The sequence below is a fragment of the Megalobrama amblycephala genome, linkage group LG1 (genome assembly GCF_018812025.1).
Source record: "Megalobrama amblycephala isolate DHTTF-2021 linkage group LG1, ASM1881202v1, whole genome shotgun sequence".
NCBI lineage: Eukaryota > Metazoa > Chordata > Actinopteri > Cypriniformes > Xenocyprididae > Megalobrama > Megalobrama amblycephala.
The window spans coordinates 47,957,145-47,978,164 of NC_063044.1; the positions used below are offsets into that span (position 1 = coordinate 47,957,145).

At 37.4% G+C, this 21,020-nt stretch overlaps 1 protein-coding gene across 4 annotated transcripts in view; it reads left to right on the forward strand.

The window, feature by feature from the left end:
• kansl1b (KAT8 regulatory NSL complex subunit 1b) overlaps positions 1-21,020 on the forward strand; it is a 73,636-nt gene that overhangs the window by 14,878 nt on the left and 37,738 nt on the right. For all 4 annotated transcript variants that reach the window (XM_048197414.1, XM_048197423.1, XM_048197430.1 and 1 more), the window contains exon 2: positions 7,755-9,003. In XM_048197414.1, the coding sequence (XP_048053371.1) occupies positions 7,844-9,003 (1,160 nt within the window). In that variant the 5' untranslated portion in view covers positions 7,755-7,843. The remainder of the gene's footprint in view (positions 1-7,754; positions 9,004-21,020) is intronic.

The window sequence follows — 21,020 nt, forward strand, 5'->3', positions numbered from 1 at the left end:
TTTTATATCTGTGATTACTTTATACATTTTCTAGTGCTTGAAGTTTTTTTTCATGTAGGTCTATTTCATCTGTCTTTGTTCTATTGTAGTTTGTTTTCTTTGCTCTTTCTTTATCAGTTTATTTGTCTTCAGTAAGCTTGAGACGTTTTTAGGCTAGTATTAATTTTCATCAATTGATGATAATTATGAAATTTCAATGATATGGAAAATTTTGATATCATAATCTTATTTAAAGCAAAAATAACTATATCGTAATATACTGTTATCGTGATATAAGATTTTGGTCATATCGCCCAGCCCTAATTGAAAACTTAGAGAAGCGTTAATCACTCATTGCACTGCTAGAAAAGAACTAATATTAGATATGTTCATAATGTTTTGGCATGAAACATGACTGCTGTCATTGCTAAAGGCGTTTGCTTTAGTTTCCTTTACTCTTCCCATTCGCTTTAAGCACACACACCTCCCTGTGCATTGAATAAGTATTATTCGAGAAGTCTCATTGTTGAAGCTGAATTATTTAAGGTAGAAATTGTCTTTTCAATTGCTCAGTTCCCAACCTAAATCTGCCTCTTATCCATCTCTTTCCACACACTAGAGGTAAACAACATAAAGTTTTTATTATGTGGTTTTCCAAAAATTCTGCACAAGCCAGGCTGTGTGAGTAAATGCATTGTTCCGAAAGCCAAAATTAAGTAAAGTGGAAATATTAGGACTCTGTCATTATTTCTCCTGTCATCTTCATTGTTCAAAATAACCAGGTCCTTGTTTTTACACATCAATTAAACATCCATTATATGTTTCTCTACCTTAGACATTAACCAAACAGGTTAGTAGGAATAGAGTTCATCCAAAAATTATTGTTCTGTCAGCTTTCATCATCAAAGAATTAATTGCTCCATTTAGCTACACCAGTCTGAATAATTCATTCAATCTTTTATGGTTCTTGTGTATCCTTTTTGAAAGCTCAGTTACTTGTAACTGCATGGAAAATACCAACTAGTGTTTCGTTTTAAAATCTGCATGTCATTTTTGGATGATCTATTCAAATTCAAAGTAGCTGTTTTCATTTTGGATGGAGGCAGTTTAGCCGCCTTTTTTCCCATGTAATTTATTGTAATGGCCATCTCATAAGACAAGGTGACATTTCTGCTTTCAGCCCTGTTGCTTTAGTGTGAGTCACCCCTCTCCGTTTTTATATCTTAAGAACCTAAGTCTCTTTGCGAATTAATTTTGTGTCTCTGCTCTCAAAATATTCACCAAATCCGTTAAGGCGTGGTACATCAGCTTGTTAGATTTAATAAGAATGTTTTACACCTGAAGTGTTTTGACAGTGCAGAATGAATTGGTTTATGTTCCAGATTTAGTTATTGGTGCTGTCAACTACTACCTGCATGCAAAGTCACTTCAAACGTCACGGTCTGTTGTCATTGTTTTGAGAATAATGCGAATAAACATTGCCTGAAGTCACAGTCTGAAGGCCTGTGCCCGGTTGCATAAAGCACCTTAAGTGTAAATTTTCCCTTAAGATCGCCCTTATGTTTCCCTTAAACTTAACTGTTATTTTCTGCAATACAGTTAAGTGTTACTTAAGGGTTTCTTTAGGCGAAACGTCATAAACCCTAAGAATTTCCCTTAAGTATGTATTTTTCACTTAAGTAATCCCTTAAAAAACCGTAAGTGTTGCATAAAGCCCCTTAACCGTCATTTCCCTAAGTATAACGTAAGGTTCGTAAAACTTCACCTTAAGTGTTACACGGAGTGAGCAGGTTCAATCCAAGTCTTATAACGTGACACGATCGACCGCTTTATATGATAAACAAATTGTACTTTAGCGGTTTATTCACATAAACATTGATGAAATCACATATGTAGCACATATCTTATATGGACAACGGAAGCGCAAACGTGCGTGCATCACACGCAAAAAACAAACCTCATTGGTTCTTGCGCGCACATTTGAGCTTCCGACACAGCCGTAATCATATGGATGTCTTTCAATAAATGGACATAAATGATGAGAGAATATTAAAAATATCTTTATTTGTTATCCAAAGATGAATGAAAGTCTTATGCGTTTGGAACGACATGAGGGTGTCGGGGTGAGTGAATGATGGCAGAAATCTCAATTTTGAGTAAACAATTTGAGTTTCTCGTCTCTTTCATATTTGGTTTTCTTTTTTGTTTTTCTTATCCATCTTATGTTGTTTTCTGTGAAAATTTACTACGATATGTATTAACAAATAACGTGTCCATGGCAACAGTAGAATTTTTTTTTAACGGCAAAACCTGGGATTCTGTCGTTAAACACTTAACGGTTTCCCTTACCTAAGTGAACAGTTTAAGAGATTATATGCAACACCCTTAAGTCATTCCCTTAGTTAAGGGGAAATCACGCCTTAAGTGTCATACTTAAGGGAAAAACTTAAGGTGCTTTATGCATCCGGGCACTGAGTTTCGCTGTAATTTGTTCTAGAAATATGCTCATATCTCTTTAGTTGGCTTTCATATTAAACTCTCTGTCTTTGTGTCTAGCTCTGTTTGTTTTTTCCTCTTAAGGTTTGACCTACATTGATATTGTCAACCGTTAAGCCGTGGTCCTCAACTAATGGGTCATGAGTCGTAATTGGGTTGTACGTCAAAATGTAGCTTATCATATAATCACACACAGTTAGTAGGGCTGGGCAGTATATTGAGTTTGTACAATATATCAATATATTACGAGCGCATCTAGAAAAATAGCAGAGGACACAGAGCATCCTTGTGTAAACTTGTGCTGTTTAATGCATTTGAGATGTGGTTTACCTCGGTGCTTAGTTTATATTTGACAGGTATATTCTTCATCTGTAAATGTTAGAAGGTCATGTAGGGGTGGGCGATATGGCAAAAATAACATAACGTTTTTTTCTGACAGGATTGCGATCCACAATCTTATTTTTATTTTATTTTTTTCATTTTGGTTTTGACTGTTTTGCAAGTCACTGAGCTATACAGCCAAACTAATTTCTCCATTTAAAAATTAAGCCTTAAAAGGTAACAAAAGAAAAAATGACAGACCATCATAGATGCAAGCTTCTCACCTTTTTGAGATCAAAATAGGTCACCTGTGGGATTTGCATAGATCCAATGAGAAAGGGGGGGTACTTGTGAACATACAAGGGTAAATAAAGAACTGGTTGTATTAGAAATTACTGTACTTCCTTTACTCTTTACTTTAAAAACTATGTCTATAAAGGGTAATATTTGTATGTGAGGTCTGAGATGTGGGAACGGTGAAGAGAGAGGGCAAACAGTTTGCAGTTCAGCTTAGTATTGCCGTCTAATCAGCCAATATTGTCTTAAATAACATTCCCCCGCCACCACGTGATGTTCTCACCTTTTTTTCCCCTTACCTGTTTGCATCCCTGACCATAGGCCAAAGTTGATGTGGGCGATACGACCAAAATCTTATTTTATTGTTTGTTATTAAAAACAACAGATGCAAATTACAAATAATATGAGAAAAATGATATAAGATACAGGGCAATTCCATGCAAAGGTCATCCTTACCATGGGGGGAAAAAAAAAAGTTTTTACCAAAAAAACAAAACCCTTTTTATGTTTCCATTTAGGTCTGTATTATACTGTATTAATGTGCTCTAACAGAAATTAAGAAAATTGCCTTGTTTAATGACAACATATGAGGTAAGCAACAATGCTTAAATTTAGGGATGCATCTTTTTGGGGCCGATAACGATTTTAACAAACAATTATTGGCCGATACCGATACGGATATTTGTCACTTCCTCTCTTATTTGAAATTTTGTCATCAAAATAGAAAGTATTTTGATCATGTTTTAAATAAGCAAAGTTCAAAAACACCTGCATTAAAATATACTAGCAGGTTTATTGCTGCTGCATCAAATAATTTTTAATGATTGGATCCATTTAACATTCAGCAGGCCTACATAAAGACAACAGAACAAAGATACATATGAAATAAACAGTGCATTTTAGGTAGGTTTAATAGTTTTTAGGTACAGAAATAAAGTAAACAAATGTAAAATAACACTGCATATTCTTCACTATATAAATACATATTAATCCTTTATTGTAACAGACTTTGTGATTAATCTTCTAATTTGGTTTTGTATACATTTTAATATTTTTTTTTGTAAGTTTAAATATGTATTAGATCTGCACTATCTCCTTTACTAAGGCGAGACTCTTATTTTGACGGGTTTTCTCGTCTATGGAGCTATACAAGAATAGTGTGCCATCTTTTGTTATTTTATTAACATCAAAGCGCAGACAGCACTGAGTTTATGCAACAGACATTATACAGCTCAGTTCCTTCACACAGTTAATTAATAAACCATTGGTTTGTTATATCGCCCTTTTTCCTGCTACAGCCGATATGCCGATGGTTGTAAATTGAGCAAAAATCGGCCTATAAATATCAGTGGTCGATACATTGGTGCATTCCTACTTAAATTACATTTTTAACCAACCATATTTCATGCTTTCAAAAAGGGATCAAAGACCCCCCTTTTTAAACTTTATTTTAACAGTAAGCATTGTGCAGAGAGATGGAGACATGCCTGAGAAATGAATAAATACACTCATTTTTTCATAACAGCACTGCCTGTTGAATTTATAAGAGCTAAAATAAAGAGGTCATGACGCTTCAGTGCTCTGTCACGTCCGTAACGTTTTAAAGATCAAGTTTGTCATATAACAATTATAAATACAAATAACTTGAAACTTTGTTCAAAGCTAAATTATGTTCATGCTTATTAGGATCAACAATTCATCTCGCTACTTTCCTCTGAACAACCATAATAAGCAGTACAGATGTGACCGTTACGGACGCTTCATATTAAATCATATGCACATGACTTTGCTTCTTTATATTGCTGTGGTCTGTTTTAGGCTCACTGTATATCAGAACATATCCAGTAATCGCAATAATCTTTGTGCTTCGTTAGTTTTAATATGAAAAAAAGTCTCAACTTTCAAATTCAGTCGATTTTATAACAGAATTCAAACAATAGATGTCGCTCTTTAATGCGGCGTGACAGATTACTGCAGCGCCTCTAAATTTAAAGGGCAGAAAAACGGTCAAAAGAGACAAATCGAGCTGTTGTGTGAGGAGAACCAGTGGAGAACAGGACAGAGACCGTGTTAGCTTATAGATATACACGTTAGCAAACGATATGTAACACTGTTCTCAGATCACAATATTGTACAGATTATTATGAATCAGGCAAAAGCAAACCTAATTGTCATCTAGGAGTAACGTTATTGATTACTAATAACAGAAACTTATAAACTTCGTTAATATCCATCCACACTAACGTTAAGTGATATAGCGGTTTCTCATCACGACTGATTTGGTAACGTTAGTTAGCAAATGTAAAAAAAAAAAAAAAAAAAGATAAAAAAAAAACGACTTGCGGTGCACCATTCACATTTCATCTCTCTGACGGATCCGTGATCATGTCTCCCGCAGGCGGACGAACATAAGTAGTGTTACTGTATGTGTTTCTTGTAATGTTTCCTTTATTCATTAATTCTGTGTTATGAGTTTATTCCGTGCCGATCACTGATAGTGTGAGGATGTACACTGCGTTCCAAATTATTATGCAATTGACATATCAATAAGATTTCAGTACAATAAACATTCAGATTTTAGTTTTTCTAAGAAAATGTTTGTTTGTTTTATTTATCCATGTTTTTTTAGATATCTGGTATCAATCTCAGACAAAATAATTTGCCAGATCTATGGAAACCCTACTTAGAGGTTGTTCCACATTATTAAGCAAGTCACAGTTCTCATGCAATATGGGGAGGAAGAAAGATCTTTCTGAAGATGAAAAGCATGAAATGGTGCAATGTTGTGCAAAAGGCATGAAAACAACTAATATTGTGTGAAACTGAATGGAGATTATTGAATTATCATAAGATTTGTGAGTGATTTAGAGCACAGCAGAACTCGGTCAGATAAAGGCTTATTAATGAAAGTTCCTATCAAAAAAATGTATTGTATTAAAAGGGCAGCTATTAAAAAAAAGCCAGTGTTTAGCAGCAAACAGGTATTTGAAGCTGCTGGTGTCTCTGGAGTCTCAAGAAGCTCTCCATGCAGGCTGGCAGTTGTGCGTAAAGATGCATTTCAGCCACTCCAAACCAAACCTCACAAAGAGAAACATTTACAGTGGGTTTAGAAATACATCCGATAGATACACATCCGAATTCCCACCTCGTTCAATTAAGACATAACCGAATGTGTTTATGAGAATACTTGCCGAGAGGAGTATTTTGACTGACATAATGCCTGTATGTGACCATCCAAGTGCATTGAGGATGCGAAAGAGAAATTAATTTGCAGTTCGCAAGCTATCTGAGACCGCCTCCCTCTCTGTGTGTGTACGTGAGCCTTGTATGTATGTGCTTCTGTGCGCACTGATAACAGCGTGGCACACAATACTGAATTAAATCCTCTTTTGCCTCTTCTAGTGCTGGAATGGTTTTATAACAATTTAATGTGTATGAGTATTTGTGTATTAATGTGTAATGTGTATTTAACTAACAAGACACGTGCAAATGATAACCTTTCACTCTTGCGGTTAAACTTGCCATTGATCCGCGAATCACATGCGTGCCGAACTGTGGGGCTTGGTCCGTGCGGATCACGGATAAACAACAATCTGTTTAACCACTACACAGCAGCAAGTATATTAGGCTGCTGTCACTTTAAGACCTAATGCATGGATGCAATATACTGGCATGCTTTCGAACTGTTTATATTCACTTAATATTTAAGTGACTCTTTATGTAAACCGTATGTGTGTTTGACAGTTTAAGTGCAATAAGACACGAAAGAACTTTGTTTACGGCTTTTAGTGTGCGCGTGCTTTGGGTGTACAAGCTCAGAAAGCTTACGTCAGAACAGCGTGCGAATAAAAAGTTGAACTGGCAAGGATTTAAAACGCATACCAATAATATACTTTTGTGATGGCGAAAAACTGCATTGTTATGTGAGTGTAACCCTCCGCTGCGTTGCTAAACGTGATGTGAATAGAAGTCGCGTTGTACAGTATGTTGGGACGGGGCTGCCAGAACTGCAACTGATAGAATATGTACTGTAGCAAAATACTATGATCTTTCTTCAAAGGCAGATCATGGAAATATTTTTATCATTCACAATCTAAAACCATGATATTGCACACCCCTAAGGTCATGCAAATATTTCCATTTTACTGTCAGGAGTGGACAAGCCTTTTGCAAGCGAGTCTCTGCTAAACTTCAAAGACTGGCATTGGCATCATAAATAGGCTTTACATTGTCAAAGCTTTGGTAACATTAAATTACAGACATACACATTTAAACACATGTAATTTTTTTTTTTTTTTTTACATTCATATAGATAAATGAAACTTGGTTTTATTATTACTATTTTTTTTTTTACTGTGATACCACTGCACTATTCAACGCCACTTTTCCTGTGTCATGAATGTGAGATGTAAATTCATTTCTAATTTAGTGGTGTGTTGCACTTGCTGTTTAATTTCACTACTACATTGAAAATACAATTAAACATTCCGTATAACACAAACATGCAATAGTAAGCAAGAATGTTTGTTAGCCTAATGTGTCTTGCATGTTTTCTTCCTTTTGATACTTGAAGTGTGGTTTGTTTTTGTCTGCTTTGCTCAGTCAGTCCATGATAAACCGCTAAATTAACTTGTGATGTTTTTATGTCTTGTTTTTCTCAGGCTGCCCCCTGGAACAGTGGTGGGTGGGTGGTGTGGAGCTGGCCTCGGCACCGGGAGAGGCCCCCTCGCCCGCCCCCTCCCAGCGCTGCATGGCTGCAATGGCGCCCGCTCTAACCGACGCGCCGGCCGAAACTCACCGCATACGCTTCAAACTGGCTCCGCCCTCCTCCACCCTCTCCCCGAGTGGCGTGGAGGAAAGTGGTACCACCAACCATATCCTCGTGTCCAGTAACGGCGCAGTCAAGCGCAAGGCCTCGGAGGAGCGCCCCTCTCGTGGGGCCGGCCCCTGCAAGCCCCTCGTTACCTCATATCACTGTTCAGATGAGTCTCTCAAGCTGCAAGGTGTTCTACTGAAGACGCACAGCATCCTGCCGAGCCTCATACCACGCAAGCACCAGGCTTTAGAGCTCTCTGAAGAGCAGCTAAAGAGCATCATGAGTGCCGGTGGAGGAGGTGGGCCATGTGGGCAGCCCACCGTCCAAGGCGCCACTGTCAATGGTGTGACAAAGAAAGTGACTAAACCAACTGAACGAGACAATGCAGTGACTTTTAATGGTGGCCAACATACTGTCGAGCAGGATTTGTCAAATCAGACTCAAATTTTAATTGCTACCAGGGGATTGACAACTAATGGTCCTCTTCGAGACGGTGCGGAGCAGCACCAGCTGTCAACGGGTGAGTCCCAGAATTGTCCCAGCAATGGAGAACCTCCTGCAACATCCCCAACCTCCATTGCTCCTTTCACAGAGGACAAAATCTCAGAATGTATGCCGCTAAGCAGTGAAGAGCTCTCGCTCACTACCCAACAAGACCCCTTAGGTGACCTTGGGGCAGAGCTAAGCGACCGCACCCAGCACAGTCAGAGCAGACAAGGGGAGATCGAGGCGCGGCTACGGCGACTACGCAAACGGCTGCAGGTGGTGCAGGCCAAGCAGGTGGAGCGCCACGTGCAGCAACAGTTGGGCGGACTACTCAAGAGCACGCTGGGTGCTCTGGATGCCAGACGGCCAAGGGGACGTTATGCCGACGGCGCCCTCACCCCTCAGGAGAGGGATGGACTGGGACGTTTCCTGAAGAGCGGATCCATGCCAGCCGAATTAGAACGACTGTCCCTGAGTTGTACCACCAACCTGCAATCTGCTGAATGTGCTTTCGATTCTGACGCCACGGAAAGCAGCTCTGGAGGAGAAACCGATGTGGAGGAAGATGAATTGGCTCGGGTCGACATCGAGCAACGCCACATTCCTCTGTGAGTACCGACCTTGATACATTCGATAATGTGAATCCAGATGGTTTGAAGATGGAGTAATGTAGGATAAGTGCTGATGCAGGCTGGGTGATGCTGTTTCATAAAACCATTGCATTCTCACACGGTAATGAACCATGATGTGGAGATGTTATTGACTGATTGTAAATTCAGTGAGTGGCTGTTGTACATGTCTGTGCATTTGTAAGTGTAGATTTGTTCTTTCAGTTCAAGATCACATTGATTGCTTTTATTACAGAGGAATTTTCTTGATAATGAAGGTATGTGTTCATCTCTTGAATATCATTACTGTCCTGGTTACACAAGGACACATGCCCCACACTCTCCCTTACACACAGCTAGCCTAGTCAGTCCCTTCCCAAGGGCTGAGCCTTGTTTAATACACTCAGATGGCAAAGGATTTTTCTTGAGAGGCAGTGAGTCACTTCCTTAAATCTGTATGCACATTTTATCATTCCGTTATTGGGCCTGTATTCACCCATCCCAACCTCCGGGTAAGAACGTACTAGACAAATGGAGGGCAAAGATAAGGCGCTGTTTAACTTTTACTTCCTCTTGGTGTTTATTTTAGATTTATTTGTTTTAGGTTGTTGTTTTTTTTTGTTTTGTTTTTTTTTTTGTACCATCTTCCCAGTATTTACTTATTTTCCCAATGCCTTATTCTCAAACCCAGTAAATATTCCAGACATGAGGAAAGTAATCTTCTTTATGAGGCAGATCTAGATCATTGATAAAAGCATTGGCACATAAAAAATGTATAGCTGCGATAATTGCCACTTTCACAACAGTTCTTCAATTGGTTTCTTTTGCTGCATCATTGTAGTTGTATAGGGTCTCAATAGCCCAGTGAGTCAGAAATGTTTTTTTTTGTTGTGTTTTTTTTTGTTTTTTTTTTTTTTTTTACAGACTAAGACTGCTCCATGAGGGGATAACCTACATTCAGTGGAGTCAGTCACATGACTATTGCGCAAGGACAAATAGGCTTACTTGCAGATTATACGACGAGCATAGTGACGAGCACATTGACATAGGACTGTAACTTTTTTTTTATTTTTTTTATTTTTGAACTTCAATGTTTGCCTTCCACGCATCCATAGGTACTTTTTAAAAAAAATAGGGTTATAGTCTTTTGTTGATAATCCAACAGATTCCTTTGTGGGATTGAGTACCACATGACCACATGTTGTAACTGCATGCAAGGTCTTTTTGTTAATAGGTAGTTGATTTGTCTTGCTGCTTAATCAGCCATTAAAGCCAGTGTCTTGATGAGCCAAGGTGTCACTTGAGTGCAATCCAAAGCAAATCTGCAGTACCCTGTGAGTCATTTGTGTTCATTTTTGGTTCATTGGTAGTAAACAGGGTTGATTTCCTCAGAAGTCACTAGAAGGAAAATGCATCCCATTTGATTTTTTCATTATTGTTGTATTGGATTCAGCTAGGTAGAGTTTTTGGGATTTTATGTTGTTGATGCTACCTTTTTGTAGGTATTATTTTTGTACCGTTCTCCTACCTCAGATGGATTAAGAGTGCCCAAACACTGCTAATAATTAACCTGAATTGCCAAAGGTGGTCCATATACAGTGTTTGCATGCATCCATGTTCCTCCTGGAATGAAACTCCATTAAATAATCATGTTTCCATGAAGACCAGCCCCAACATCCATTATGAGCACACAAGTGCAACCACGTTTCTCAGTCTTGCTAGTTTCCTTCTGGTACCATGGGCTAACAATTAGCTTTCATGCACTTGCACGCACCAGCTGGCGGCATTCATTGTTTCTAGGCTGTAATCCTGTTAGCTAGAACCGGTTTGAATGAAAAGGAGCCATTGAACTAGTCGAACATCAGACGTTTGTACCTGTCATGCAGTCTTCTGCTCTAAAGACTCCTCAAGACTGTTACCCACCCTTATCATTCCAAAATTCTGTGGACCACAAAAGGAGCAATTTTGAATACTGCAGTTTTGAAAAGGAATGTAATCATGAATCATTCAGACAGGTTTTGTGAACTACATGAATTTATTAATTGAAAAGATTGTTTTACTGATTGGGCATGAACACACCAAGAGAGCTAGGGTCAATCAAATCAATTACATTTTCTTCTATTCACTTTGGTGATGCTATTTGTCATTTTAGTGTTTAACATCTCTATTTCTTGTTCACTTTAATTATATTGAAATGAACAGCCAGGATTATCTTCAAACATTCTCCTTTGTGTTCCATGGAAGAAGGTCATACATTTTTTTTTTTTTTTAAATGAAATTAGGGTTCATAAATAATGGTTAATATTTTTTTTAAACAAAATCTTTTATAAAGTTCAGATGATTTTTCACATTAGTTTTTCAAATAATTTTTCTAATTTACTAAATATTAAGTAAAATAAATGTACATTTAATTTAAAAATCTTTAAATTAGCGTGATACAGCTGGCTATATATATGCAATCGGGCACCCTTTTCTCAAAGCCATCAGCCTCTGCTATCAAAAAAAAAAAAAAAAACTCAATCAATAACTGTCACTATATTATGTCAAACCAACCATAATATAGTGTTTAACACTTCTTCCCTTTATGTCTTTCCTGGGTTGCGTGTCTGTCCAAGGTAATGTTAAAAACTTACCTGCTCTGTCTAGACTTTGCTTTCTTTTTTAAATGAAAATCAGAAATTAGAGCTATATTCTTCTCTTGATAACTTGACACTCTTTATTCTCTTAATGCCTTCAAACTATCTTGAAAAGCACTTCTTCTTTTACTATTATCAAGGCCTCCCCATCAGCATGGTTTCTGGTTTTACCAGTCAACCTTCGAGGTCACACAGCCGGCTTGACAAGTGTTTTTTGTTTTTTTTGATCCCCTCTCTAATAGTTTTTCAGTTTTCCATATTCACTTCCATGTTTTGTTTGTTTGTTTTTTGTTTTTCATGTAAGTTATCTCGACTTGCTAATTAAAATGTGTTCTTCTGTCAGACTTGAAATTTTGATGTTTACATTCTGATAGTTTCTCTTTAGTTTCAAGTTTTGTGTCTTTCTGTCTTTGCTAGATGACATGACAAAGAACAAGGCCATTATGAATAGATTTGGTGAGTCAGAAAGACGTCTCTTTAATCAGTCTGGTACACCATAATAATGTTCCAGACCCATTGCCCACAGGCTGCAAGTCCTGTGTGAAAGGAGTAAAATAGTTTAGCAGTGGTTTCATTCTGCACAGATGGCTTTTTAATGTACTTGAGGAGAAATATCTGATCTTGTTATTGAACTTTACAGTAACTTGCCTTTAATGCAATTAAATACATTAAGTAAACTTGTATGAATATCTTTCTTCTGTGAAGAAGGACCCCATTGACTTTAATCGTATGGACAAAAGAAAAAAAAAACATTTTGAAAGTGTTTTTGTGTTTTTCAAAAGGAAGTAAATCATACAGGTTTAACATGAATGACTGAATGGGAGTGAATAAATGATGACAGAAGAACTGTACTCTAGATCTCAAGAAGATTTTCATGGAATTGGGTTCAGTTGAACGTCTGTATTCTTCCGCTGATATGGACTGAACAAACTGTACTAAAATACTCAGCCCTCTCTGAGAGCAGCATGTTCATTAAACAGACCTAACAACTTTATATGCTCAGTTTCTGGAACATCTGTCACGAGAATCAATCAATTATGATGAGCAATAAAACTACGCTAGTTGATTTGCATCACAGAAGCAGTTTCTCATGGATCTGCTTTCTTGGCACTTTCTATATCTGTCATTTTTTTTCCTTTTCAACATCCCCAATGAAATCTTCTATGCTTTTTCTGTGTTCTGCTTTTTCTTTTCTTTTTGCCCTCTCTCCATCTGCTCTTTCTTTTTCGCACACATTAAAGTCAGATTAATGCTGCTTGAAATACAAGCACTGCCAGGAAAATATTCTGACTCTGCATCCTGTCCACAGTCATATGGCTGCACCTGTTCTGTGTGTGCTTGTTAATACATGTGTGTGCATGAACAAATGTGAAGTACTGCTGTTGCACAGTCAGGCAGATAGTACTGGGGGAGGCAACTTTCTCCTTCTAAAGAGTATTTTATTGGACACACATATTTCAATATTTGGTGTTATATCAGTATTTTTGCTCTGGTAGAAAAAGAAGAAAATATTATCAGACCTCAAAGCATACGGACATGAACGAAATGTCACAGTATAGTTCTTTTTTTAATATTCTCTTGTTCTATTCCATGGACTTTACAAACTCATGAGTGGCGTAGTTCGATTGATGTTGTCATCTACCATTTTAAGTTTGTGCAGAGCGGCCCACGTTACTGAATACAGGAAATGAGAGATCTTAAATTGTGGCACTGAGGTTTCCGGTACACACACACAGTATGAGAAAACAACAAACTCTCAGACAGCAAAACACAGACAATGTTTCTGGCTTTTCGGATGTGTCGTGGACCTAAAACTGCAGGGCAAATGTGTTTTTGTCCAAAAATATTCACTATAGCCACCAACTGGATGGACCCAAGATATGAGGATCTCATCAGGTCTTGATTGATTTGAGAATGTGTTTGTAGTAGCCTGAAGCCAACAGCAGAGAAAGATTGACTGATTTTTTTTTATTTTTTTTTTTTTTTTTAAGGGCAGACCCAGCTGTGCACTGTTCCCTCTACTCTCAGGGCTGTCACTATGAGGCAGCTCTGTTCAGCTTCAACGTTTTCCTTTATCTACATGAGTAAAATGTAAACCTGTTTTTTATTATTAAATGCAGAGGTCTTGTTTATACACAGACTTGAATCTGTAACAAGATGTTAGAGCTATAATGTAGGATTAGTTCACCCAAAAATTAAAATTCTGTCATCACTTACACACCCTCATGTTGTTCCAAACCTGTATGGTTTTCTTTCTTTGGAACACAAAAGGAGAAATGAATGGGGGCCAGAGCTATCAAGCTTGAAAGAGTATGCTAAAGTATCATGAATGTAGTCCATTTCACTTGTATTAAGGCTGTCTTCCGTGTCTTTTGAAGCAATGATAGCTTTGTTTGATGAACAGGCCATAATATTTACGACTAAGTCATCATGCACTAAATACTTTACTCTCCAATGACTGTCAATTGCTGTGACTGGACTGAACTCCAAGAATCGGATCAGAATCAGATCAGTCCAATCTATGAATGAATTATTCAGGTTTTAAGAACTGTCAAATGATTAATTAAAAGAAATTGACTCAAATGAAAGATTTGTTCACAAATTGGACATTGCTACTTAAGGAAAACCAAGGTGAATGTCAAGATGTTTAGTAAATAATGCCTGTTTCTCATACTAAACTATCATGTTTAATTTTGGAACTTGATGACCACAGGCCTCATTTAGTGTCATTTATATGTGAAGGAATCGCAAGTATGTGCTTTTAAAAATTATTTTTTTTCTGTTAAACAGAGGGAATGTATGGAAGCTTGTTTCCACCATAAAATAAAAATGGAAATTGCGACTTCTCACAATTCAGACTTTTTTCTCAGAATTACGAGAAATAAACTCACAATTGCAAGTTATAAAGTCAGAATTGACTTTGTCCAATTATGAGGGGGAAAAAGACTTATGTTGTTTTTTTCTCAGAATTGTGAGTTTATATCTCTCAATTCTGACTTTATCACGCAATTCTGATTTTATAACTTACAATTTGCAAGTTTAAAGCAGAACTAAGTAACTTTTTTTACCTTCATAAATAGTTTTCTAAGTCCTTACGATGGTTAATTGACTTGTAGTGGTGTGTTTGAGGCGAGCACTAACCCCCTCTGGCATGTCTACGCCAGAATACAGCACTTGCAAGTTGAGCTGCACCGACCCGATACAATCTCGCCTCATGTTCACGTTCACGTGAGAGTGACAAAATGCTTTACGGTATTTCAATATACACATAGCGACCTCACTTTATAAGACAATTTCGAAAATTACCCACCTCCGTCGAGATTTCTTGTACTGTATTTGCAAAACTACTGCACTGGTGCGCGTTGTAGTCATTGTAGTCCAGAGCTGCGTTTGGAGTATTTACGACAGTGTGATTCACTGAAGGAACCTGTAGGGGGAGCTTCGCAAATCTTACTGAGTTCTGCTTTATATCTCGGAATTCTGAGGAAAGAACGTCAGAATTGTGAAATGCAAACTCAATTGTGGGAAAAGTCAGAATTGTGAGATAAAAAGTCACAATTATCTTTTTGTTTTTTTATTTTTTTGTTTATTTAGTTGCAGAAACAAGCTTCCATAGGAATGACATGAGGCTGAGTAAAAAGCTAAAATACCCATTCTCCCTAGTTTCTGCTGCTTTTCTATGGTCTATTGCACTCCATTGCATGTATATTCTGTGATCTCTCCTCCATCCATCCTAACTTCTACCCCAAAGCTAATTGCAAATGATTTAATTTGCTCTTACCCACTGCTCAAGCACTGGTTTTCTCTGCTTGAGTATGCATCTTAACCATTAGTGTAGAAACGGTAAATCAGCTCTCAGATGAATATTTAAGGGCATCCTTTTAAACATCAGCTTTGCTTTGAAACTGCCAGCAGCATTTTCCATCCGCCCTGTTGCCCTTTGGACTGCGGGATACAGCAGCCCACCATCTCTTGTCTCTTCTTGGTGATGGCAGAGTATCTCCGTGGAAACCATGTAAAGGTGTGTGTTTTTGTTTTTTGCTTTTCACCTTTAGATGTCTTCCATTCTCTGGCCGTCTGGCGCTCATTCTGAGCTCATGTCCACAACCTTTCAGAGCTGCCGTTTTTTATGTTGCAGTCGTAAGTGTGTTAGTACTACCCTGCACTTAGTATGAAAGTCTACTGTACTGAAAAATTGATGCTTGGTAGTTTGTGGAGGGGAAGTGTGGTTAAATTGAGCCTGTGCTGCTTTCTGAATCATTTTTAATGATCCCATGAAATCTTTTGACAAATTTCCCACCCTGCATTGACATTTTCTTTTGAAAAGAACTTAGAGGACATGCTGAAGGTCTTGTTTATTATTTTTATTAGGGATGATAACAATTAATCAACGATTGATTGTCGCTAATAATTTAATCGATAAGACTTAGCGATTGTGGCTTAAGCAAGGTCACCATTGGAGTGCATAGTTTTGAGGTGCATGTGGCTCATGCGCTAAACACGTGCAGCAGACACAAGGAAAAATAAAGCATGCACGCCATAGTTACGTATTCTGAGTGTATTAATGTCTTCAAACCATGCAATGGATTAGGTTGGCTAACTGTTTATTTTAAAACACATCCAAGTAGTGTTGTCAAAAGTACCGACTTCAGTACCAATCGGTACTGAAATTTTAAAAACGTGACGCTTTGAGCGCTGTTGAACGGATTCGTAGACATCTCTGATTGGCCATTGTGTTGACGCGCTCATCGGATATGCCTGTGATTGGCTACAATGATCAACGCGTGGGAGCATTTGAAAGCACACGGAAGTGTTTGAATTTGGAAGCGTTTTGAAAGTGGGAGCGCGAGCGATTGAAAGCAGGCGTCTAACTGGACCGATCCGCAATAGACGCCTGCTTTCAAACGCTCCCGTGTGTATCTGTGTAAGCGCTTAGTGAAGAGATTAATTGATGACTATTTACAACGTTTTTACAGCGTTGATCATTGAAGCCTATCACAGACATATCCGATGAGCCGTGAAAACAACGGCCAATCAGAGATGTTTACGAATCCACTCAACAGAGCTCAGTCACATTTTTTTAAAATTTCAGTACCTACTAGGTACCGAAGTCGGTACTTTTGACAACACTACATCCAAGGGTCCAAAAAACCCTCTACTTGTGTAAAAGCCACAATAAAAGTACATAGAATAAACGAGTAATAAGATACTTGTTGAAGAGTGATGATCTTCCAGTGCCGTTTCAGCTTTGCGCTCCTATACTGTGGTGCATGGTAAATCAAGACCTGAGCAATCAAACCAATCTAAGTGCACTGCAGCTGTGAAACAGTTTCTGATTGGTCTCTAAACATCATCCCAACCCACTCATGACCCGTTTGGATCCCAGAAGTTCTATAGCTTTAGCCAAGCAGCATGTCATGTCACTTCGTGATCTACGCATTGTCTTATGTTGTGTTTGGGCTTGTTTGAGACCACCTGCTCTAAATAAAGATGCGTGATCTACTGTGGTTTACTAATATTTCACAAAGTTACAAACAAAAACAAGGTGCAAAGCGTCACGTGCATACTGTTTACATGTGCGTCAGTGGCGCATTGTCATACAAATACTTGGTCTCTACCCGAAAAAAAAAAAAAAAAATGTTTATGTCAACAAATTTATAAACGCTTGTTAAGTGATGATCATATTCCCTACATTCACTGTAGAGCCAACCTTGTAAACTTTAAAACAGCACCATTTTGTGTTGGTTAAGCAAGTGTTTAAGTAACATGGTAACTTGTTTCAGATTTTAAGAGGTTAAGGTTGATGATTAATCAGTTAATCATTAAACAATGATTAATTATGGGAATTTATGTAAATTGACATCTCTAATAATAATAATAATAATAATAATAATAATATGTAGTAGTAGTAGTAGTAGTAGTAGTAGTAGTAGTAGTAGTAGTAGTAGTAGTAGTAGTAGTAAACAATAATGAATAATTGTTACTATCGAAAATAATTTAAATTAATAACAGCATATTTTTTAATTATTATATGAATTAGAGGTCTTCTTAGGTCCTAAGATCTGTAAACAACATGAATCGACCCAAATCATTTCTTACCCACCCAAACCTGACCTGCATAATTTTTGTGTTTTTTTTTATTTTTAATAAAGAAAAACCCACAACAGAGCTGATAATATTAGACCCGAGTCCAAATTGACCCTTTTTCTTTTTTTTTCAAACCCTACTGGAATGTAAAAGAGGAAGCAACATCTGCACATGCTTGCACGCCAATGGTGACTATGACTTTTTCAACCGGGTATGACACAGACCACAAACGGAGATGAGAAATGAGAAAAAGCCAAAGCAGATGTAGATTTTAAAAAATGCCCATCTTCTCACGTTATTTATAGGCTAGATGATCTTCGTAATATTTATGTTGGCTACAAATTATGTAGCTATGTTACCAGATAATGCAGCCTATACTTTGTGTATGTCAAAAATGTGGTAGAATGTTTTCTGTGGAAATGTTTTCCCCGATAGTCCAATATTTATTTTATGAGATCGTTAAGCTTTTTTTTTTTTTTTCTGATAAGGTAGCATTATACCTAGGCGGAGGTTTCTTTCCCTCTTTCTCTCTGTATGGCTTACTATCATCTGTACCTGGCAGCGCCCGCAGTGCCTGGCCCATAATGAAAAGGCTCCTCTGTGAAGGGTGTGTATGTTTGTGTGCCCCTGTAAATGTGTGTGGCACAGTGATTGAATAAAACCGTTCAATGTGTTGCGTCTTTCTTAGGCCTGTTTTTGTTCTGTAATGAAATATGCAAGTCATCATAGCTGTGGTTCAGGTCACATACCCTTTCCCGAGGGTTTGTCTGTATCTTTGTGCTGGTGTGGATCAAGGCTAATGAATGTTATGTTGCACATGCTTGGCAGTTTATTAGTATGAGTCATCACTATTGTGACATCATAGACTGCTTTGTCCATTTCCCCACTCTCCACCAATCGGATAAAGTTTTACTGCACATTGTTTGGCAGTAAAGAGATTATTGCTAAAGCTAAAGTCCTTGTTGCTCTATCACTTATTCCCGGGTGGTCAAATTAACAGTGCCAGAACCTTCTAGAAGCAACAGCACAAATAATGATACTCATTTACGGCTTGTAGGGCCAATATATGTATGGAGCAAATCAAGAAGTTTATAGATGTGGCAGTACATCAGCAATCAGCTTTTTACAATTTGGCCTTGCTTATTTTTCTTCGGAGTCCGAGCCATAAAAAAAATGGTTCTTGTGTTAACGTGTCAGGCAACTGTTGGACTGATACAGTCACTAATGCCCTGAGAGCAAGCAGATCTTTGAATTATAGATATTTAGAAGGGATTAAAAAGAGAAAATAATTGATGATAATATAAAATGAAAATAATATATTTCTTACTGTGGTATTGTACAAACTCTAAATTAAGCCCTTTTTTTTCAGTAAGAACTTTGCCAAGTCAGGGTTCAAAATTTCTTTTCTGCCTCACCTTGGCAGTTGAATGGACATTAATTTTTATTACTGGTCATGGAGTATTTGGCATTATTTTTATTAAAATATATATATTTCTGTGAAAAATTTATTACTTGGCTGTGTTCTCACATTTGTGTGACAAACATGGCAGGTTATTGTCACTCATAGCAGCACATACGACGCAAGCTAGTTGCAGTATCTCAGTGGCACATTGTGATTGCACATTATTTGCTTTGTGGTGACTTAATCAGGGGTTCCAGTCATGAAATGAAATCATTACAGTACTGCCCATTACAGTAGCCGCCATTTTGAAAATTACAGTATTCCCTTTTTTTTTCACTACTCCTTCAAATTTTGTCCAATTTTGTCCAAACTTTGATCACATGATCTTTGGGCCAAGCCGCACATAAATGACTTAACAGATTTTATTTATTCGTCTTTGTTCAAAAGTTATGATGTCGCAAACCCAAAATTGGTTCAGAGGCTGTATCTCGGCCAAACTTTGAGCAGTAGAAACAAAAATTGGTATGCTTTATCAGAACCATGATCTGAGGGTCCATACCAAATTTGGGAACAGCACTGCCTACAGGTCATGAGATCTGAAAAGTGGATTTTTTGGCCATTAACTTTTGAACAGTTTGTCCGAAAATAAAGGTCTTGGTGTCTATGGATTCTCTGTGTCTGCCATTTAGAATTTTGTCATAAATTGCAATATTTTTAAACAATTTAACATATCGGCCCAAAAATTGGTACATATCTTCATCAGAATGTCCTTGAGGTACCTGAGAAGTTTGAACACAGCGCCACCTAGTGTTCCAAAGATATAAGGAACTTTGCAAAAACGCTTAACTTTTGAAAACATTGAACAAAATGTATATGCTATGTCATTTTATTCCCTGGCTAATGGCGATTCTGACGATGTCTCATTTGTCATTTTCCTTAAATGTACCTGTCTGCCATATTAAAGTAAATGAAAAACAGTTTTTTCGCTACTCCTTCTACAAATGTTGTCAAATTTTGTCCAAATTCGACTCAGATGATCTTTGGACTGAGCCGCACAGACATGACTGAACTGATTTTTGATATTCGCTACCGTTACTGAGATATTTATCTCTGAATGTGACCTTGCCTCTGTTTGTTGTCTTATGTTAGTTAGCTTAGCATATTAATTGCTTAGCATGCTAACCAGTTGCCATTCTCTCTAATGTGGCTCTTCAGGTATCAGGTTAACCAGCTTGCATTAGCATTAAGTAAGTTTAGCATGCTAATCTGGTTAACATGCTAAGTAATGTTTTTTTTTTTTGTGTGCTCATTCTCACATTAAAACTTCTCTTCAGCAGCATGATGAACATGCATCCTCAAGTAGCTCAATGTGTAAAGCCAGATGCCTAAAAAGCACCTTACCCAAAGATTGTGGGTTCGTGTTGGGCAACATTATAAAATTGTTTGTAATGTGTCATTTTCAGTTCCTAGTCTATCTTCTTCTGATTAGAGAAAAATCTATTTTTGTTCATTCTGTGTTCATTTTCATCTCAGCTTCTGGTCATTTTTTGTATTTTTATTTATTTATTTATTTATTTTTTATTTTTTGCTCTTCCTGCTCCACATTGCGCTACAACCCAAACATTTTTCTTATTATTTCTTATTCTGTTCATTTTGAGTTCGTTCTCACCTCTACTTCTGAACCAGCTTTTTTTCATGTACATTGAATTCCTGCTGTTTTTGCTCTTCTTGCTCTGCACTGCAACCCACACAGTTTGCTCATTATTTCTCATTTCATTTTTCTCATTATTTCTTATTTTCAATGCCTTTGGTGCTTGGCCCCCAATTGCTGCTTGCAGCTATATTTATTATTATTATTGTCTTGAAGAACTGAAAAAGTCATGTAAATTTAT